Source organism: Pseudochaenichthys georgianus, chromosome 16 (genome assembly GCF_902827115.2).
Source record: "Pseudochaenichthys georgianus chromosome 16, fPseGeo1.2, whole genome shotgun sequence".
In the NCBI taxonomy this organism is placed as follows: domain Eukaryota; kingdom Metazoa; phylum Chordata; class Actinopteri; order Perciformes; family Channichthyidae; genus Pseudochaenichthys; species Pseudochaenichthys georgianus.
In genome coordinates, this window is record NC_047518.2 from 30,546,476 (window position 1) to 30,569,227 (window position 22,752).

The following is a 22,752-nucleotide window of genomic DNA, read 5'->3' on the forward strand; positions in this document are numbered from 1 at the left end:
ATAAATACGGATGTTATTTAAAACCACCTCGAATATGTTGTGTTAATGTTATGAAATGTTTTCTCATAAATGATGCGGTAAGCAGGAGGACAGAATTACGTCTAAACTGACGCCGTTTTGTACGAGCATGGTTTTATATACTAGGCGATCATGTTTAATCGTGTTTTATGCTGTTTGCCAAGACTTGATAAGTCGCTCGTAAAACACAGGAGGTATGGAAACTAAGAACACCATATGTGGTAAATTGTAATATAACACAACACATTGGTTGTATTTCCTTTAACTGGTGGATATAGAGTTGCTGCAGTGGAGACGCTGCGCACAGCTGATCGACAGCTGGGACACAAACCACCAAATTCAAAAACATAATTCAGATCCAGTCGTCATGACTCCACTCGGGAGGGATTCCCCAATCATTTCTTAGAGTTTCTCATCAAGGGGGTGTCTCCTGTCCCCGGTACAAACACACTGCCTGAGGAAGGCTATGTGTATTCTTTTTGTCATTAACCTTTTTCGGACCACTTATTTATTTATTTTGGTGACGATCCGACCTCCATGCTGCTACTCTGGTTCAAACTGCATCCACCAATATGATTTATCTCGACCTCCCCAAAATAACCAAAATCTGACACGATGTGAGATGTCTTTTTTAGCTGTTCTGTCGTCATTTCCTTCCTTCTTCATAAAGTCAGTCAAAATGAATGAATGGGCGTTTCTTTGACTACGCGATACGTGAAGCCCGCAAAAGCTGCACTGCATTTCGAGTCGATTGTGATTTGTAAAGGGAAACCGGTGTAGGAAGTGCTGTACGCACTTTCCTCGCTGGTACACAATGTTTGGTGAATCGGAAAATGTCGGAACATTTCTGTACCTATTTTTTGGATTTCTACTACGTAAGCAACCTTCCCACTTGAATCCTACGCACGGCGTTATAAATGAGGCCCCAGGCCATGACTACATTTAAATAAATATCCCTACTTTGGAATTTCATGCCCAGCCTGGTTTAGATCATGTCCTTTTTTGAAACCCTGCAAATCTACATTTTGAACTGAAATGATTTTCCTCCTGAAGCAATGGGCAGTTATCTTTCAACAAGGAACCCGCGGGGTCTTAAAAAGTGTTGCATTTGATAATCAGAATTTAAGGCCTTAAAAAGTCTTAAATATGATCCTAAAAATGTGAAAGTTCTTAAATATGATTAAAAACTTTAAAAGGTCTTTAAAATGATCGGATCTGAAAGGTAGGCTACTTCTGTGTTGTGATCACGTCTAAATGTGTTTTAGGGGAAATGTCCGGGCAGCAAAGTAACCAGTACGGTAATAGCCTTTCAGTTCCCCCAACAATTTGTATTGAAATAAATCAACATTGAACCAGTAATCACTAACTTTGTATCCCCCCGGCCCCTTATCGGAGAACACCCAGCTAGTAACCTAGCAACCAAGCTAGCGAGAGCACGCTCGTGAACCGTTGCGCCGGTGTTGAATGCCCGCCGAGATATGCATGCACCTCGTGGGAGCGCACACAGCGTAAAGCAAAAACTCAAACTCAAACTCATTCAAAGTGGTCTTAAAAAGTCTTACATTTGAGTTGGTGAAACCTGCAGGAACCCTGTTCAAGACCAATTAACCCTCAGACATATGTCTCCCCATAACCCTTTCACTTTTCCGATGACTTTCTGTTATTTTAATGGAATGAACAACTGTATCGCAATGCCAAACTCAGAGGGTGAATGTTTATTTCTGTGTTTATTCATGTGTGAAATTGTAGTACCAAGCTGTAATTATAGTCACAACAACAAAGATGAATGTGGTACGAAACATGGCGGACATGGCGTGCTATCCGGTTGCCTTATGTATGCCAAGGCCAAAATTAACTGAAAATATCAGGGCCTTAATGTCATGGTTCTTGGTGCAAAAAAGCTTTTACGATTCTTGGCTGTACGACGGCTTTTGACTCAATTTGTGGCCTAATGAAATTGAACTTGGCTTGTGTCAGATCGCTGTCCCCAGCTTTTGCATAAGGCAGAATTTGGATGCCAGTTCAGAAATATAAAGGAGCCCATAAACAGTTTTTTCCTTTTTTTATATGTTCCATTATTTAAATGTTTTTATAATCATAAAATCAGTCATGGCAGGAAAACAGTTGGGTGTACTCTTACACTAAATGACTAAAGAATTAGCTGAAACAAAAACCAGAAGCCTCTTGACCTTTTGAGCACTGAAGTCAAACAGTCAATGAATTTAAATGCATTACGACACCAGTACTGCAGCTCTTGCTTTAATCGTTATCAAGCAGATCCGGTAACAAGCAGAATATAAACAGAAGATTTAACATCAGGGTTATCTCCGTTTTACAGGAGCTGGCTGTCATCCCAGATCTGACGGGAGAAAATGGCTGGTATCTGTTAAAGGACTGGAACTTCATCCAGGTTTCTGTAAGTCCACATTTTACGCACAACTTTCCAGAGAAATTAAAACTTGTCATATTCATGATATTTTCCTGCCAAACAAGGGTCTACGTTTTCTAAAAGCTTCTAGCAGACCTTGTTATCTTGCAGGTCATCGTGGAGAAAAATGTAATCTTTGCTCCAACATTTCTTATCTTCTCAATTTCCTTGGTCTCCAGGTCAATCGTTCTTGCCTGTCGGAAGTGGAGGCTTTACTGACAGATCTGGAGGCAGCGAAACAGGCTCTCCTCCACCCGCTAGTCGTTATTTTGGTAAGTCCGCACACTGACACTCAATTCATTCAAAGGTATCGCAGCCTCACTGGCAACTCTGTAAGGCTGAGACATGATCATTTGTACCAAATGTCATGGCAATTGTTACAAATATTGTTGGTTCCTCTCAGAACCACATATGTGACCCTCATGGTGGCTTTTGAGGAAGGGTCAAGGCATCAGTAGAATGTGCGATGAATAACAATTTGTCCAAATTGTTGTTGAGCTATTCCAATTTGGACCAAAGTGATAAACAGATAGTCATTGCAATCATTAGAGCCAAGCCTAGACCTTAGATTTGAAGGACAGATATTTAAAGCAGTGAAGAAGAATAAATGCATTAGGGCTGTCCCGAATACCATTTTTCGGGCTCCGGATATTCGGTAGTAATCAGCAGCGAATATTCGAATATTCGGTGCGGAATGATTTTTTTTTTTTTTAAATAACATTTTTTTTTTACAAAAAAATGTCATAACACGCTCCGAGACACCTGACAACATGCTGTTAAGCAGAAGTGCAGAAAGAGCATACTATTACGATTTATATTTATTTATTGTCTCAGTACTCGCATACATTAAAACTAAATGTGTCCTCTGCATTTAACCGAGCCGCAGTACTGCGGTTAACTCAGCCGTCTCTCGCATTTGCTTGGTCAAATGAGCAGCGCTTCATTTTTGAGTGCGCGATTAATAGCGTATTTACGGTAATCGCCGAGAAGTGGCGCTGACGGTAGTACAAGTGCTTATGCTATATTTGATCAATCAATCAATGATATTTGATGAGGGATACAATGATTTTTAGCCATATGTTCTTAATAAAATTGGTACTGTTGGACTCAGTACATGTTAGACTACTACCACAAATACAATCAAGTACTTTTACTGTGTACTATTTGAGTAATACTCTGTCAAACTCCCCTCCAGAGTACAATAATGCATGTTTTCTGCCCTTTTTGATGAGATACAATCATTTTTTTTTTGCAATGAGTTCTTAATAAAATCGGTTATGCTGAATTCTGTACTACTTGGACTACTACCACGAGTACAATCAAGCACTTTTACTGTGTACTTTTTGAGTAATACTCGTTTAAACTCCTGTCCTGAGTACAATAATGCATGTTTTCTGCCATCTTTGATGAGCGATAAAATGATTTTGTGCAATAAGTTCTTAATGAAATTGGTACTGTTGGATTCAGTACTACTTGGACTACTACCAAAAGTACAATCAAGTACTTTTACTGTGTACTTTTTGAGTAATACTCGTTTAAACTCCTGTCCTGAGTACAATAATGCATGTTTTCTGCCATCTTTGATGAGCGATAAAATGATTTTGTGCAATAAGTTCTTAATGAAATTGGTACTGTTGGATTCAGCACTACTTGGACTAGTAGCACAAGTACAATCAAGTACCTTTACTGTGTACTTTTTGAGTAATCCTTTGTCAAACTCCCCTCCAGAGTACAATAATGCATGTTTTCTGCCAAGTACTCTCTAAAAACTTTTTCTCACACTGACTTGGACTAGTAGCACAAGTACAATCAAGTACTTTTACTGTGTACTTTTTGAGTAATCCCCTGTCAAACTCCCCTCCAGAGTACAATAATGCATGTTTTCTGCCATCTTTGATTTGCGATAAAATGATTTCGTGCAATAAGTTAAACGAGTATTACTCAAAAAGTACACAGTAAAAGTAAGAAATTCAACAGTATGAAGTGATTTGTAAATAGGAATACAGATTTGACTTAATGTTTTCATAAATATATTTTTCTCCCAGTTTGTCATGAGACTGATTTACTCTCTCAAAGAACCGGAATCGAGAACCGAAAATAACCGGAATCGAAAAGCAGAACCGGAATCGTTAAAATCCAAACGATACCCAACCCTATGTGTGATGCAGTAAAATCTTACCGCTCACTTACGTTAGCGGTATCGTAAAAACCGTGGGAAAATGTCAAATACGATGGCGAAGAAGAAGATTCCAGTGGCCCCAATTTTTGTCCATTCTGGACAAGTGAAAAATGTATTCGGACAAGTAAATTGCCAAACTCACTTGTGCATGGACAAGTACTCTCTAAAAACTTTTTCTCACACTGACTTGGACTAGTAGCACAAGTACAATCAAGTACTTTTACTGTGTACTTTTTGAGTAATCCCCTGTCAAACTCCCCTCCAGAGTACAATAATGCATGTTTTCTGCCATCTTTGATTTGAGATAAAATGATTTTGTGCTATAAGTTCTTCATGTAATTGGTACTCTTGGATTCAGTACTACTTGGACTACTACCAAAAGTACAATCAAGTACTTGTACTGTGTACTTTTTGAGGAAAACTCGTTTAAACTCCTGTCCTGAGTACAATAATGCATGTTTTCTGCCATCTTTGATGAGCGATAAAATGATTTTGTGCAATAAGTTCTTAATGAAATTGGTACTGTTGGATTCAGCACTACTTGGACTAGTAGCACAAGTACAATCAAGTACTTTTACTGTGTACTTTTTGAGTAATCCCCTGTCAAACTCCTGTCCTGAGTACAATAATGCATGTTTTCTGCCATCTTTGATGAGAGATAAAATGATTTCGTGCAATAAGTTAAACGAGTATTACTCAAAAAGTACACAGTAAAAGTACTTGATTGTACTTGTGCTACTAGTCCAAGTAGTACTGAATCCAACAGTACCAATTTCATTAAGAACTTATTGCACAAAATCATTTTATCTCTCATCAAAGATGGCAGAAAACATGCATTATTGTACTCTGGAGGGGAGTTTGACAAAGGATTACTCAAAAAGTACACAGTAAAAGTACTTGATTGTACTTGTGGTAGTCGTCTAACAAGTACTGAGTCCAACAGTATCACTTTTATTAAAGATGTATCGCTAAAAAAATCATTTTATCTCATCAAATATAGCAGAAGTTGCATGATTTTGTTCTCAGGAGGGGAATTTGAGAGTATTACCCAGAAAAAAGACAGTAAAAGTACTTCATTTTATTGTACTGAGTCAAACAGTGTTTTTTTAAGAACTCATGGTAAAAATAATTTGTATCGCATGAAGCAGAAAAAACATGCATTCTTTTACTCCTGCGTTAGTGTTTTACTCCGCTTCTCAGCGATTACCGTAAAGGCGCTATAAATCGCGCACTCAAAAATGAAGAACTGCTCATTTGACCAAGCAAATTTGAGAGACGGCTGAGTTGACCGCAGTGCCGCACTGCAGCGCCTGGGGACCAAATCTGGTTCCAAATTACGTTTTACAACCTGAAGATACAAAACACATATTTATGTTATAACAACAATGCTTTTAATAACATAGCCGTAACAGTAGACCTAACAGTGTAATACTTGTTACCGATACAGTAAACAGTATTTAAATAAATGAAGAACGAAAAATAAATGAACGAACTGTATGCCAATAATTGCCTTAGCCCCAGATGTTCCCACATTGCTCCTATTATTTTCACTATTCGGATGAAATTGAAAAACTAATATAAAAAAACTATTCGGTTGCTTGCTTGCAACTCTTTTCCAAGCAAAGTAAGTGCACGATTTTATCATGTGTAACGTTACTGTTTAAACGGCGGATAAAGCAGCTTCATCATGGCAACTTGACAACAGTTAAGCTAAGCTAAGCTAGGCTAGTACTTACAGCATCCGGTGACTTTTCAGAGTTGTTGTGCCACCGTGGTAGGCCAGTTTCTTGTCGCATATTTGGCACACTGCCTTCTTCTTACCATCGTCCAATTTAAAATGGTCCCACACAGCTGAAGTCTTCGGCATTTTGTGTTCAGGTGTGTGAAACGAGGTGAAGCGAGCCGTTTGCGTTCGTGACTGTGAGTGAACGCAATGTCAGGAGCACAGGCTGAGATTGTATATATTTCCGCATTTTAACAGTGCAATTCAAAAGTATAAATATAGTATAAGAATATGGAAATTCGCCTTTATTGATAGCATACATTTAGGAAAAATTTGAATTGAAAATAAATAAAAAAACGAATATCCGAATAATGAAATTAAAACCCGAATAGTTGACCAACGAACGAATAGTCGAATATTCGGGTACAGCCCTAAAATGCATATATTTGAGTAATTACAGGAACTATGCTGTATCTACTGCACAGGAACCGTGACATGTGAAGTTATAAGGGGTACAGGATCATCATTTTGCCAGAACAAACAAAACTGGGTAAATCCTACTTATTATTTGTTTTTCTTCTCTTCACTTGAAAAGGTCTAGAGTCTAGACCAGGGGTGTCAAACTCAATTTCATCGCGGGCCACATCAGCATTATGGTTGCACTCAAAGGGCCGGTTGTAACTTTAAGACTATATAAAAATACATATATAAATATATCATATATATAAAATAATGTATTATATTACATCATTGCCTCTGCATTGGATTATCATCGGATAGGGTAATAACTTCATAATTAACTACGTCTGAAAGCAGAAGTCTAGGGCAAATAATTGCAAGTCTTTTCAGTGTGTATGTCCCAAAATGATTTAAAAAGAAAAGCCAAATTCTGGAGAAAAAATAAATAGAAGTGACATTTTGAAATAAAAATCTAATTCTGAGAAAAAGGAATTCTATGAAAAATGGATATTTTGAAGAAAAAAAGGCAAATTCTGAGGAAAAAGTCATATTTGAGATGCATTGTGGGACATGTAGTTTATGGGCAACGTGCTTCTGTAGCATGTAACCGTATAATAAACATATTATATTCTTTGCAAGCTCTTGTGGGGCCACATAAAATGAAGTCGCGGGCCGAATGTGGCCCCCGGGCCTTGAGTTTGACACCCCTGGTCTAGACAGTCTAACAACATTGTTCACAACACATTACGTTTTCACAGTCATCCTGGATGCTGTTAGTCTAACTTTTTAAAAAGGACTTATTTTACAGTTTATTGAATATAAGCCCAATAATAAGTCATTAGCATGAGCAACTGCAGAAGAAATGCATCTACCTACTGAAACTGTGTTATAATGAAAAACTAAGTACACACTCAAGTTCTTGTTGGACCATTCATCCTAGCGTATACATTTTCAGTCTTGCAAAGCTACCCTGTTAAGAGGCGAATTTACTTATAAATGCTTAGATTAACAAGCTTGATATTTTTTGTTTCCTGCCTTCCTATCCTTAAACAAAAATCTCCAACGTGTTTAAAGAGCTACTGCGGGTCTGTGTTATTTCTAAGAGGCATAGTAAAACATGTATCGGTATCATTTCCCACACTATGAATGAACTTTTCTTTTCATGTTGTGAATACAGACATCTGGCGCAGAACAGATTCAGTTTCTTTAAGAATCATGTACTACACAGGGAACCAAACCTTGTGTTTTTTTCTCCGCTTGTAAAAACGTCACCTGTAGTCCACCTCGGGTCCCCTGATGAGCTCTTTAGCTGTTTGGAAACCCAACACCTCCCAGGAGAGCGCTGCAACTCGTCTCGCTCACTGTTGGCCCGCTAACAGATCAACACTGACCTGAGCGCTCACACAGAGCAAAGCCTAAAACAACTGATCAAATCCGATCCAAGAATCATCTAAATATTTGTAAAAGACCTGTTAATCCCCTTTTTTTATTTGGTAAATTGAACCTCTTTGGCTAACACACAGAACAAGAGCCAAAACAACGGCAGGTAATAAGAAGAAAATATACGTACAGATCGCTACCACAAAACGAAAGTCTAAATCACTGAAAATGTCACGCTGCATTACCTAACTGGAACCCCCACTTGTATTTGTTATAACAAGTTTTCACTTCAGATGGAAACACACACACACACACACACACACACACACACACACACACACACACACACACACACACACACACACACACACACACACACACACACACACACACACACACACACACACACACACACACACACACACACACACACACACACACAGAAGCTGGGTTTAAGTGGGTGTGACTCCTTACAAAAGCATGTCAGAGTTCCCACAATTCCCACTGTCAACATGTTTCTATTCTCTATGATTTAGTTACATTTAGATTTTCTATATTTGTCTTCTATTAAATTCCACAACGTTCAAAATTGCTTTTCTTCAGTATTGTTCTTTACATCATATTTTTGTTCTCTTGTTCTCCGCTCCACTAAATGTTGTACTATTCTATTCAGTTCTATTTAATCCTGCTACTGATATATTCTTCGTCTATTCATCTATTCTGTTCTACTGCTTTTAGTTAACTATATTTCCCTCTGTTCTGTTCTACTTTAATATAGTCCACACATATTGTGTTCGGTTCTATGCTACTCCTTAATTCCTGTCAAATGAGTTTTAGTTAAAACAAATTACAGCTGAAATTATTGATCAATCAATCGACAGAAACTAACAGCAATTTTGTTAGAATTCAAAACTAAAGTAATTTAAATCAAACCGATTCTTAAATGTGAGGTTTTTTATTCTCTGAGTAAATTGAATAATTTTTGCCCTTTGAATGTTTGTTGACTGACATTGTATAATGTTGAGGAAATAATGGATAATAAAAACATTCATTAGTTGCAGCCCCACAAAGACTTTATTAAAAGCTACCATGTCTGTAACGTTTCACACAAAAAGCATTTAAAGGACAATGATCCATTACTATAACAGATCACACAGATGTTACTTTTCCCTCCCGTTATAAACTGATTTCATGGTCACGTCAGAATGTGTGTGAAGTGTCTGGGAAGTTGTGACTAAACGTGAAGCAGCCTCTGAGTTTCACGGTTATAAGTGATGAAGCTTAGCTCAGCACCAACGTGTTTTTCTTACCTTTGTTTTTGCAGGCGGCTGTTGTTAGGTTGCACACACACCCCGTTATTTATCACAGCTTTGATCACATGGTAGTGATCAGTGGCAGGATAATTGAGTTTGAAGTGTAGGTGGTAGCCTCGAGGGCAGAGAGGCAGACTGCGTGGTGGAGGTCACCGTTTCAATCCGTCTGTGAATATGAGGTGCTATAGCCTTGAGCATTGTATTCAAAGACAGAGCACCATGTTGTTGATATTAGCACCTTATGTCTCATGTTGTTAGTTTCATAAATATATGATTGATGTCGGTTCCAGGAGTTTTTTGTGTTATGTAGTAGACACTTTTCTCTTAGTAATTGGCGGTTAACATCACATGTCGGGAGACCTCAAACATATTCCTGGATAACAGTGAAACCCCTTGGCAAAAATTCTTAAGTTTTACACCACGTTGGCATTTAATTTGAAAAAGGAACTACGTTTTTATGGAGACAAACATCTTTCAGTTCTAAATTTGTGCGAAACCAATTGTTTAAAAACGTTTTGATTTATACTTTTTGCTTTTTAGTGTTCAAACCATCATTGTTGTTGTTCATTGCGAGGACAGATATTAACTGCCGAAATAAAGAGGAGGTGATAGCATTTTATATCAAATCAAAATAACCACTTATTGACCTGCCTTGCATTCTTCCACTGACGTGTGTGGCCATCACCTACTTGCAACCACAGTGGTTATAAAGCAACCACTTTGTATTACTCAGGGTATTACAGATAGCACCTGCAGCTCTCCTATAAAAAATAGAATAGACATTTCTTGTTGATGCATTTCTTTCTGGTCTTTTGAGGTTACTGATAGAAGTTTATTATATCCTTCTGCGGTGGATGTCTTTTGAGGCTATAAAAAGCAATCAGGCTCCACTTATGATCGAATAACTCCACTCGTGATGAAAAAGACTGCTCATGTTTTAGATCACCCAAAACCTTAACTCTCTAGTAGGTACTTTTACATTTTTTTTTTATGGGATTTGTCATTGTAAATGGCAATATAATGTATGTAATGTACAAAGTATTTTACATCTGAAGTATAAGGTTTACAAAGTAGAGAGCCAGTGGCCAAAGGTAGACATGAGTTCAACATGTTATTGTGTAACTGAATGAAGCTTCAGTAAATAATTTATCTTTTTTTTAAAAAACCTTTTTGGCTTTAAGAAAGTTACCAAAATGAAAGACACACTTTGCTTAATTAATTCATGCCAAAGTGTTTGCAGATGTGTGGCAGTTTCTATTTTGGAACATATGTATTCATATTGTTGGCATAAACATCATTGAGGGTTTCAGTCGCCTCGTGAACTTCTGGCCCGGATGTTTACTAGCTGCTAATGTGCTGAATAATCACTCTTCAAATTAAACCAGGTGACAGCAAGCGCCTGATTGATACTCGAGTATAAATGTAATAATTGCTCAATTAGAGCAGGCGTCTTGACACAATTCAACCGATTATCATAACTATAAACACGTCTCACTGCCGCAGTTTGGATATATGACAAATGAATTGCAATGAATAAATCTTGGTTCAAGTTTCTGTCAGGGGAAGGGTTATGGTAATTGGCTAAGATTTGCATTAGGGATGACATAATAATGTGAAACAATGTGTCTGGATTATGCTCCTCTAATTGGACAGAAAAACCCAGAGGCCCTGAAGATGTACAGCTTAATAAGAGAATCATTATATCTGGAGACAGCACTGTTCATCAACCAACCTCTGTTTACTCTCACCACAGATCCAAGATCTTCCCTGAACACATCCTTAAAAATCAGGCCAATTGAGTTGCAACATGTTGAAACGCCTGCTTGAACAATGAGCTGTTATTGCTCCCAAAAAAGTAAGAGATCACATTTTCTGATTTGGCACCGTTTCTTCTGTTTTGATAGGTGCTATTGAGTGGTTCAGATGAGCTGTCCGTCAGTGGGAGAGCGGTGGAGCCAGAAGCTATCATGGACCTGGCCTCAGCAGCAAAGCTCCGAAATATTCTTCTCTATGGCATCCAGCTTCATCAGTCAAAGGTAAGCCCTTAATCTTTCCCCTTCTTTCTTTATGTCTTCCTGAAGTGAGCCCAGAGTTCCTGCGCTGTGAATACATATCTAAGAGAGGCCAAACAAAACAGAATGGAAAACGTCTTTAGGTGTCTTGTTCCAGTGTCATACTTTTATGCTTAAGGCGAGGTTGCTGTCTTTTATCACATATTTTACAGTATGTGATTGTGCACACTCACTTGGATGGGTGTGTCTTTTTTGTGTGGCAACAGGAATAAATGTGTGCCCACTATTGTGATAAAGGATATCAACTTTTCACCTTCCGCTTTATGTGTTTTTCAACTGAACGCCACAGGGATGAAAAGGCTGCAGAGGTGCTTCAGGTGTAAAGCAGATTAATGACTGATCTGTAGTTTGAACCTCCACAGTTAATCTTCTGCAATGCCCGCCATGTTTGCCCAGGAGTCATTAAGGTGGATGCGGTTGAGCTGAAATCCATATAGCTGCTTAGTAAATGTAGGATTATATAAGGTAGTCTTATTGATCCAGCACAGTGAGATATGTCAGGATTCATGCTACCAAAGCCGTCACATTACAACATCAGTGCCAGATGTGCAGGGTTAACCAAAGACAAATGCTGAATATTCATGGTGATGTTGGCCTTAAATATGACATTCATCCTGATTTATGGTCAGGTCTGACACAGCAATGTGATACATTAGGTTTGTTGGCAGGCGCATGGCTTCACAAATCAATTTGTAAAAGCCTCTGTAGGGATGACTGAGCAGTTCTGCTTTATTCCCTCCTGCTAAAGAGAACGGTGAGGCTGAAGGATGAGGCCTGCTCTTCTGTGGTCAGTTCGCATTGTTCGTCTTGGGGCCTTGACATCACAGTGAGGCCTAATTAAAACAAGATGCTTTCATATTCTTGAGCAAAACATGAGATACGCTGCTGGGCCACATATGAGGTTGATTCCCCTATCGGATGTTGGACATCATGGTTTTCCATTGAATTATAGAACTGATGCTGTTAATTTGTCATCTTGTCTCGAAAGAGAAAAGGGGAAGGGAGTGAACGGAGATAATGCGCGTTTCAACATGACAAAATGCTTATCGCTGTGAGATAGTGGAACAGAAGAATACAGCCTTGTATAAATCATTGTTAGCTTTTTCGTTATAATGAGGATAATTCTACCCAGATGTCCTTATTCATACTTCCAGAGGCGCCTGCCAACACTGCGCCTGTCAGCCATACAGTAGAAATGAATATTGCACATCAATTCTCAGTTAGTTTTATTTATATTGCCTTAATACAAAATATCTGAGGGCAGACAATAATGCACACATAGTGAACATGTTCAGGCAATCACTTTGATTATTGAAAGATGAATACATCTGCATGGATTGCTTAAAAACTATTTCGTTTTTGTACTCTGTGATTGTTGATTTCATTATCACATGAAAGCCCTATGAAAACATAAACATCTGAGATGCCATTGTTATTAAATAATATGCCATATAACTGAGCGTCGGGCATAACTCAAGCATCTTTGTCATGAAATTAAACACTTTTAACATCCAGAGGGATTATGTCATTTTCAGAATGGTAGCTCACTTGAGTTGTTTGGCCCACAACAAAACAGCCGGCAATACATTTTCCGTTCCCTGCAAAGAAAGGTCAAGTTTTACTGTTTGGAAATCAAAAACATATCTTAGTAAGGAAAAATACTGAAAGCATTACGTTCTACTGCTGTTTCCAACATGTGTTCTTCCTGCGACATTTGACAAAGTACTCTATCACATTTACTCAATTCATATTTATAAGATTTTGCCTTAAATGCAGTTTTAAAAAGTGCTTTTTCATCTTATACAAGTTGTAAGTGAATTTCTTTCATGTGGCTTTGTGCACGTGTGTGTGTACAGATTTAAATTGAAAAAGACCAAACTCTATTGCTGTCTCCAATAGTACTGTCCAAAGCGGCTCGATGGTCCACATCACGACAATGTTGTGGTTTATCATTTTATCCAACATTGACCAAACGGGTGCAATCAAGTCAGTTTGTCAGTTAGACATTTTTAAAGATGTATTATTGTAAACAGAGTAATGCCGGATTAAAGGTAGGCTATGAACTTTAAAACTAAGTCTCAAAATGACTTCACCACATAACTAACTGTGGAGTTGAGCAGGGTGACGGAGACGCAGAGCAGCATGAGGCAGGGCAACACAACTGTCAGGGAAGTTGGCTAAACTATATTTGAACTGCAGATTTGAACCAAGCGCTGGTACAACCTCCTCTACTGTTTCAGTGTGAAGGATTCCTGCCTGACAGCGCTGTCAGCAGCCGTTAGGAGAGGCACTCTGATGTGTGTTAGCTTTTATAACTGTGACCAGGACGTCGCTTTTGCTTTCTCTGACTGTGGAAATGTGGTGTTTTCACATCACAGAATGATCAAAGCTATTTAAATGTGGGCCAGGGAAAACAGTTAGTGTGCTGGTGTCCTGAACTGACACTAACGGCCCGTCCACACAGCGGCGTGCGTTGAAGCTTGCGTCTGAAACTCGACCAACGACCAATCGCATGAATCTCCCGCCCCTGACACACAAGCAGCGGTTTGATTGGCTAGAGCTTGTACTGGCATATGATTCGATTGGCTGACGCTTCTGCCGAGGCTTCAAAAGTTGAACATTGCTTAACTTTTGCAGCGAGCCACGCCAGCAAAGCTCCGCGTCGCTTCCCGCAATGCAGTTCGGCGAAAAGTGACGTCACCCCGTTTAAAGTGAATGGTGAATCTTTCAACGCACGCCGCTGTGTGGACGGGCCGTAACACCAGAGGAGTGAAAGATAAAGGCAAGGTGGGTTTAAGAAAAGACATCAGTAATAATCTTGAGTATTCATATTAATTGTGTCTCAATTAAATTAAAGTGTATGCTGCTCTTTCTGAAATGAGGTTTAAAGGGTTTAAAGTCATCACTGTGTACACATGAAAAGAACAACCTTTGAGAACATCTTCACTCAGAGGAATTGCTGGATTCACCAACCTAGAAGAATAAGGACCTTTGGATAATACAATTTAAGCCTCTAAAAGTTAAAATGCATGAGCACATGGAATTGTCGTGTTGGTCCCAGAGAGGTTGGGAAATGATCCACCTTTTTATTGATGTCTTTTTGGATGAAAAGTGGATTCTCTCAAATGAGGCCTGGCCGTGGTTTCACATTATTCAGACTAACGCTGATCCACTGCTGCACAATACATCCAGCAGCGTGTTGCAGTGCATGCCACTTCACTCCGTACAGAGGAGAGAGTGAAATGGAGTCACGGACAATGAACAGCAGTCTCACTGAAAGGACATGTGATCAAAGCACTTCTCAAGAGCCTTTTTCCGTTTGTGTTGTTACCTCTCTGAGGATGGTGGGATAACGAGTGAAGCTGGCTGAGGTTATGCAGACACCGGATCCTCATAAACTGACACGATGTTGTGAATATGTATACACCATCAGTGTCTGTAGTGGCGATAGGAAATGTCATTTGATCCCTCCTTGCACAGCGTCCTGGCGACTTGTCATCCGCTGAAAAGGGAGTTGTCAAGGTGATATATGGGTGTCGTAATCCCTGCAGTGAGAGCCCTGATGTTTACTCAAGCCCATATTTCCTCCTCCTCAAAGAGCCCGGTCCGGGAATCCTAAACTTGAGGAGAGATTAGCTGGCCAGGAAGAAAAGAGAGGGAGAGAAATAAGAGGAGGGAGGGGAAGTAGGAAGAAAAGAGGACTCTATAGGTCTATTCTCCTCCACCTGTTCAGATCTACGTCTGAAAGGCAGACACGTGAAACCGAACACAACCCAGTGAAGCTATTGCTGTGACACACTTGGAGTTGTACCCTCATCAGGTCAAGGGACATCAGGGAGACTGTCGCCGCTGTGGTTTAAACACACTCCATGCTTTTCTCAGGCTTATTTCCAACAGTTGTCTTCTTCTGAACAAATGAGTAGTCTTGATCGGCAGGCACAGCTTGAAATGAAAACAAGCAAGGGCCGGAAGGTTGTGCAAAAAGCTATGGCCGAACATTTGATCTGATTCAACACTGATTCATTTCAAGGCGTCACAAGACAACAAGTCTTAAGGCCCTGACACACCAAGCAGTCACCAGAGGACTAGCCGACGCTGAAGTCGGCTATTGCCTGGCCGTGTTCTCCTGCGTTTTGGCCATGTGTCGCACGGGAACACACCGCACCGACTTCAGTGCGTGAGTGGCAATAACTCTCCTTACCAGCAGGCGGCGGTAGTGTGTATTCGTCATTCAAAAGAGGCAACAACCGGAAGACAGAGAAGAAGAAGAGTATCTTTTCTCCGTAATATCATACAGAGCTGGCCTCTCCTGGATCAAGGTGATGAGCAGGTCTTCGTTTGCATCATTCCAGATCGCCATGATGAGATGAAAATGAATAGCAGTCTGTGTGTGCCTTCTTAAATCGTTTGTTTACATCCCTCACTTCCGCTTCGCTTCTCATGCACTGATTTGCTAGCTGAACAGCAAATCAGAGTGATTATTTGGTCCGACTGCCAGACCCGATGCATGGCCGATTCAACATGTTGAATCGGCCATGCATCGGGTCTGGCAGTCCAAATAAGGCGTGTCACGGTCGACGGTGCGGGACACACCAACCTGACTACGGCGCCGCGAATGCCCGACAGCCTCTGACGGCCTCTGACTCCCAAAATCGGGTTGGTGTGTCAGGGCCTTTAAAGTTTAAAACATGTACAGAGTGATCAGATTGAAGAGTTCACACTAATCTCTGTGAGGAGAAAAGTGAAGGAGTCCGTTTTTACAAGCTGAGGGGGACATGCATTTTGTGCCATATATCATGCAAATCCATGCAATAGTTTTCAAGACATTCGACTGAAAGTCTCAAATGTCAACCTCATGGTGGTGCCAAAGATATTTGCTAAAAGCTTTTGGAGAGATTTCAATGTATAAGTGAAAAATCTGACCTGCTGGTGGATCACCAAAGTCAGTATAATTCATCCTTTGTGGACCATGATTATATGTACAACATGTCATAGCAATCCATGGAATAGATTGAAAGTAAATGAACTGACATTTCCATTCCTGGAGCTGGCTAAAAAGAGTGTTAAACACGCCAAAGCTTATAAAGTCATAAACAATTAGGTTTGACTGCAAAGTTCCATAACTGAAAGCTGGTCCTTCAGTTGAGTCCCTTAAAATGAATTACACAGCAGTCCTGGAGAAATCCCTAAATGAAGCGCCAAGGGAAAATGATTTCTCCAGAGGTCTTTGTCCACGCTTTCTTCACACTATATCTGTCAGTCGACATACGCAGCGTATCCTGCTCAGGTCCAACTGGGCAGACGGGTGAAACCCAACACACGCAACTGAAGCTTTTGCTGTGACACCCATGTATTCTCACCTTGGTGGGGTCAATGGAGATCAGGAGTCCTGGCTTCTCCGCTGTCTCAGCACACTCCCGACCTTTCTCTGAGTCAATCCAACAATTGTCCTCGGATGAATAAGTGACGGGTGTTATATTTGTTGTGATTAAAGAGTATTAGAACCTTTGACACAGACTGAGAGACTATCATCATTCCAATGTCTAAAAATTAGAAGTTATCTTTTTATTATGAGACGAAAATGATCACCAAATTGCTTGCATTGGCTCATTGACTAGACTAGTCTTGGAGCTGAGCGGACACTGTAACTGATGAGGATAAAAACGCTTAACAAAACAAATATTTGATAAGTTCCTGTAGAGAACATTGCAGAAAGCAGCACAGATAAAAAAATGAAACGGAGTTGTTTTGCGTTTTTGGGAGGGCTGACAGATTTGGCTAGTCTTACTATTGATCCACTGCATGTTGCGTCCAACATCCACCCTGAGTCTTCACACAGTTTTCCCCTGCTGTTTGCCTAAGTACTTGTCTTTGGTCTGACAATTATGTCATTACATTTATGTAAGATCCCCCTGGAAATGTGTATGAGAGCACTTGGCTCCCTTGCTGAAATCATGACATCTCCACACAGACAGAAGCCCAGGGATCACTCCCCTCCTTAGTGATGTATTTGTCGAGTGTTAGGGTCAGAGCCTAGAAGAAACAGGCACTGCCGCAACATGTGCAGGATATCAAGCCTGGTCCTCCACGCACAGAGCTCTCCAGATGTCTGTCGGTATGTGTGAAACTTGACCGCCAGAGTTTGGCTCAAGGAATTAGACATACCAAAGCGATGTTTACTCAGCTTTGATTTCTGAGATTAAAAAGACCAGTGAGCACGCTGTTTGGGCTGATGTGACTTGACTCCAGCTCTTATGGACAATTCGGAAATGACTTTCCCAGAGAGACGTTATGTTCTTATGCAGGATTAATGTAAACCAGCTCTTCACAATTAGTTTGTAAACATTCAATCACTATGAGTAAGGGAAAAACATGCGTGTCTGTTTGTTTTGCCACTTGGTTTGGAGCTGTTTCTGACCACCCACAGTAGTCCTGGTTTGAGTTTTCCTTATATCATGGGTGAGCACGGTAGGGATTACGCTTTCATTTAACAGGCCTCATCAAAGATTGTTTTTCTGGCGCTCACCTTCCTGCTCTGCCTCTGCTTTTATTTGCAGGGTCCTCTTTGTACACATGGGGTGGGGTGGAACATAGCTGTGGAATAGCACAGTGTATTTAGACGAGGGAAAATACAACCAGATTCCCCAAAATGCTGGTAGAACTTGAGCTAAGGCTGATAAATGTATCTGCTCCTCCAGTTACTCAGTGGACTTAACAATCAAATTCATTTTAATAATGGAATTTTTTTTAAATCTGCATTATCGAATCGAATAATCGATTATTATTCGCCTGGGCTGCCGAATAATCGATTTTGCCGAATAATCGATTTTGATCATGGTCAGTTTCTGGCAACCCTAGTACATCTAACATCAAACTTTAAGTATTATGAAAGTTGCCAAAAAACTATTTATTGTGTAAATCTGATTTAATGAAATGTGCATTGTCTATCTATAGGCTATAATCTTTACAAAACTGAAATCATCAACAAAAACCTTTGTGGATACAATCAAGCCTCTGCTGCTATACTGAAGTCCCTTAATGCACAACCATGAATCAAGCTCTTGTTTGTTTGGCTTATGGCCAAACCTTTGGAACTTTTTTGTAGGTAATAATAACAACCAATTTGCTTGGAAGCCGGCAAAGAAACTGAAAAAGGACTGGTGAGTTTTGGGATTTGGGCATCATGGCTAAAATCAAATTTCCTGCTCTGATGGAAACACCAACTGGAGGTTCATAAAGCTTTAAATAACTAGATTGCAATGTAGGATTCAAGAACTTAAGTCTGTTCTTGTATTTAATGTCTTTAAATGAATAGCACAGTCATGCATTCTCATATGAAAATGATTTTCCTTTACAGTTTCTCGCGGTCCCTTTTTTGTTCTCACACTATATCTGTCAAGCCACACGGCCGGCTTTATCCCCTGATGTTTAGTCTGCGGTACACTGATATTTTGACAGCAGTACAAAAACTCACTGTTGCACCTATGTTTGTATGTTTGGCTTACGGCCTACTACGATCGCAATCTTGTGCTTGTATTAAGGATGGAAGTGAAGGCACTATGTCTTGCCCAGATTGTGCGCTGCTGATAACCCGGCTTGTAATAAATGTCTTGTTCTGTGAAATACTCTTGCACCTGCACCTGACCTCAGATGGCCTGGGATATAGACGGTATTTGGCTTCCCTTAGTTTGGTGTAAGTGATACAGTGTGATAAGTAAATGAGGCATCCGTGGAGGGTGTGTGTGCTTTTGGGGCTCCTTCTCACCACATGTGGGATTTGGTATGTCCCAGTTCATAAATCCCACCCATGCCTTCATGCTTTCATACCTCCTCAACTAAAGAGCCATTGTTCTGCTCAATGTTTTGAGGTATGTCTTTCAGTGAGTTGAATTCAAACAAAGTTGTCTCTCATCAGACAAAAATGTCAGAGGGGATGCAGTGGAAATACAGACTCCTCGTTGTCCCATTCTTAGCAGAGTTTTCCTTCCCTGAAGAGCAGAAAGGGAAGTTGTACATTAGAAGTGACTAACAAATTGCTATGTTTGCCCAATCGATGCCCCTAGACAGGATATTTTGGAAACCAGTGTTGAAAGAGGTTTACCAGTGTACCGTGAAAGGGTTGTGTGGCAGCAATTGTTCTCTCAATGGGGTCTGAAAAGCAGTTATCAATACAAAAGTGTTCCTTTTCTATGGAAAGTCTGAGGGAACTCACTAAAGTATGGTGGGATACAGACTTTCATTTTCCTACGATCCCTTTCAGATGAAGTGAGGCAGAGTGGGAACGACACAGGTATCTAAAGTACAGACATTCAGGCAATGACACTAAATACCTCAAAACTCAATGAAACATTGTCAGAAGTATGAAATGTTCATATCGCTGTCGTCTTTCTCAACTTCAGCTCTAAGTCTATTTATGGCTGAACTTACAGTTTAAGCATGGTGTGTACTCTGAAGGTTGTTTAGTGACAGAGCTCAGCAGGAAATATTAAAACTGACTGGATCCCTACTCTGAGGTTTTGTTCCTCTGATGACTTAAAATGTTTCTCAGGTGCCAACGAGGCTGTTGGTCTTATTTTATTGATCCTGTCACTTTATACTGTACAGTATAAACCCATTATAAAGTGAAGAATGGAAAGTTAACATTTGCAATACTGCAGTGAAGTCCTTTTTCCCTATTTTTCAACCGATCTGAAAGCATGCGAATCTCAATGAGTGGAAATAAAAATGTCCACCAAGCAAAACAACTAGCCAACCTTTATCCTAGAACGGTTCCAAACGTAATGCTGTACAATTTTGAGGCACTACTTTATTTTATTTTTATTTCCGCCATTTCTTTTTTATTTCCTGTCTTTTTAATTGAATCTTTCTTCAGATCTTACTTGAACATATCTATTAGCACAATAATCTATCAAACTAAAGGCAAACATAACTCAGAAGATACCAAAATATGCCACATTATTCAGGCCGAACTAGATAATTTAATGAAATACAAAGAACATTTTACAGTATTTTGCCTGTATTGCACATTTTTCAATTGATATTTTGAACACCATTTTACTATATTCAAGAAAAAGGATTTTCACAGAGCAGCAGAACTTGTACTTTATACAATTAATTGTTTTAATAATTTAATGAAATACTAAGCACAACACTTGCAATCTGAGTTTATTTTCTAATGTCCTTTCTTTTTTTCTTCCTTCTTCTCAACACTAGAAATCAATAAAGCTTTACACCTGTCATGAAGGCGGCAATGCTCTTCTTCACAATAAGTACTTTTATGTGTGATATTTCAGGACATTTCTTGGCTAAAACCAGTTCACTTCTCATTGTCACATTGACCTTCTGGCTCGGTCATAACGAGCGCTTGCCGGGTAGCTCAATATTATCCAAACCCACAGAGCTTTATTTAAAATGTCAGTGAAGAACGTTTCCATCGTTTCTAAAGATACAAAACATGTCAGAATAAACTTTGGGGAAAGTGTTTTTAAAATGATGCGCTCGACCTCTTGGATATTTCCAGCCATCAACAACATGGAGACTTGGGTTTAAAGCTTCCCTCATATATCTCCAATGAAAAGCTGGAACCAGCAAGTAAACAAACAGTATAATACTGTCAGACTGACGCAAATAAACTATCATGAATCTTAGAGCTGCTCAAGGGAAATAAAAAGGGTGACATTCAATGGTAAGAAGTTAAAGATTAAAATGTAGACTTGTATTTTAATTGTATAACTCAACTTAAGTCATTCTTCCACCATTTCTCATTTTATTAAATTAATCTCTTTAATATTTGGTTCTATAATCAGACTTGAACCGGCCAGTAATCGGACCTGTTGCCCTCTTTTCTCCTTGCAGTTTAGCCTCAAGCTACTGTCATGATACACAGAGGGGAGTGAGGGCAGCAGGAGCACAATACCTACTCGGGACGAGCTGTCAGAAGCCCTGAAAGACTATCCAACCCCAGACCAAAAGACTGGGTGTTTTTAGCAGTATTGTATCTCTGGCATTCTACACGCGGGTCATTTAGGGAGAGTTTCTACAAGCAATTACTCCATCTATTATAGGTGCTGAAAAGAAATGCTGTGTGAAGTTCAAATTAGTTGCGTTTAGCTTAAGGAGTCCTAGAGTGGGTAATGCTGTCTGATCTTGTTGCTAATAATGATACTGCCCTCAAGTGGATACTACGACTGTCGGGACTGCAACACCCTCCTTTCACAGGCGAGAATACAGTGACACTTAAAGAGGCCATAAACATTTCTAAATGTCCTTGGCCACCTTGGTTATGGTAGCTGGTGTGACTCTTACAACTCTTTCCAGTTCTCTTGGTCCTTCGCCAAGCTTTTCCGTAAGCTGTTTTTCAATTAGGACCCAGCGCACTTGGCATTTCATGAAGGGAAAAGAAGTGGAAGCCCTTAGCAGGAGCAGCAGCGGCAGTCCTCGGGGCTGGGGATCTCGGAGGAATGACAGAGGCATACAAATTGTCTCAGTTAAAGGTCCTTAATTGCCTGAAACCTTTAGGCTTCAAAGCAGGCTCTTCTTGTGTGGCAGAAGTACTGCTGCGCGCTACTCTCAGAAGGAAAGGTTGATTGCATCTGTGGCATTTAAGAGTAGGGAGTTTGAGGATTGCTTATTGTGTGGTCCGCTGATACTCTCCCCCCTCGTTCTTCTCCCGTTTGCTCTGCGTTTCAAAGAACTGTCGCCTCACCGCTTGTCAAAACCCTCTCTTTAAACAGTAAGCAAAAATAGAAACTAATGATTGAAGATCCATTCAGTAAACTTGCGGTCGCAGTATTGAATAACAAGGCTGTTGCATGCGTTTGTGCATTCAGACACATGGGAGTGATTTAAAGCATTTTGCTTTTACTTACTGCCCAGTAGAATTATATTATATTGCATTGTCTATGTTTTAAAACAATGCTGTCACTACATTTTAGAATATGACTTGTCTTCTTGAATACATTGTACGTTCGTGGTCCACAAAGGAAAAATAAAAGTCTAAACAAACCTGAAGTCTGCAGACCTCTCTCCAACTATGACTTGTATCTTATGGAATTTTCCCCTTGGTACCCATTCATTGTTTGCTAACAGTCTATATATATAAAGCTATATAAATGTCATCTTGGCCACCAAGGGATTGGACACATCAGTAATCGATGTAACAGAGGCTCTGCTGTCAGTGG

The 22,752-nt window shown here is 39.8% G+C and overlaps 1 protein-coding gene across 1 annotated transcript in view; it reads left to right on the plus strand.

Moving 5' to 3' along the window:
- crppa (CDP-L-ribitol pyrophosphorylase A) overlaps positions 1–22,752 on the plus strand; it is a 44,360-nt gene that overhangs the window by 15,693 nt on the left and 5,915 nt on the right. Inside the window, exons 7-9 of the mRNA XM_034103115.1 lie at positions 2,357–2,434; positions 2,626–2,718; positions 11,405–11,536. Of these exons, the coding sequence (XP_033959006.1) occupies positions 2,357–2,434; positions 2,626–2,718; positions 11,405–11,536 (303 nt within the window). The remainder of the gene's footprint in view (positions 1–2,356; positions 2,435–2,625; positions 2,719–11,404; positions 11,537–22,752) is intronic.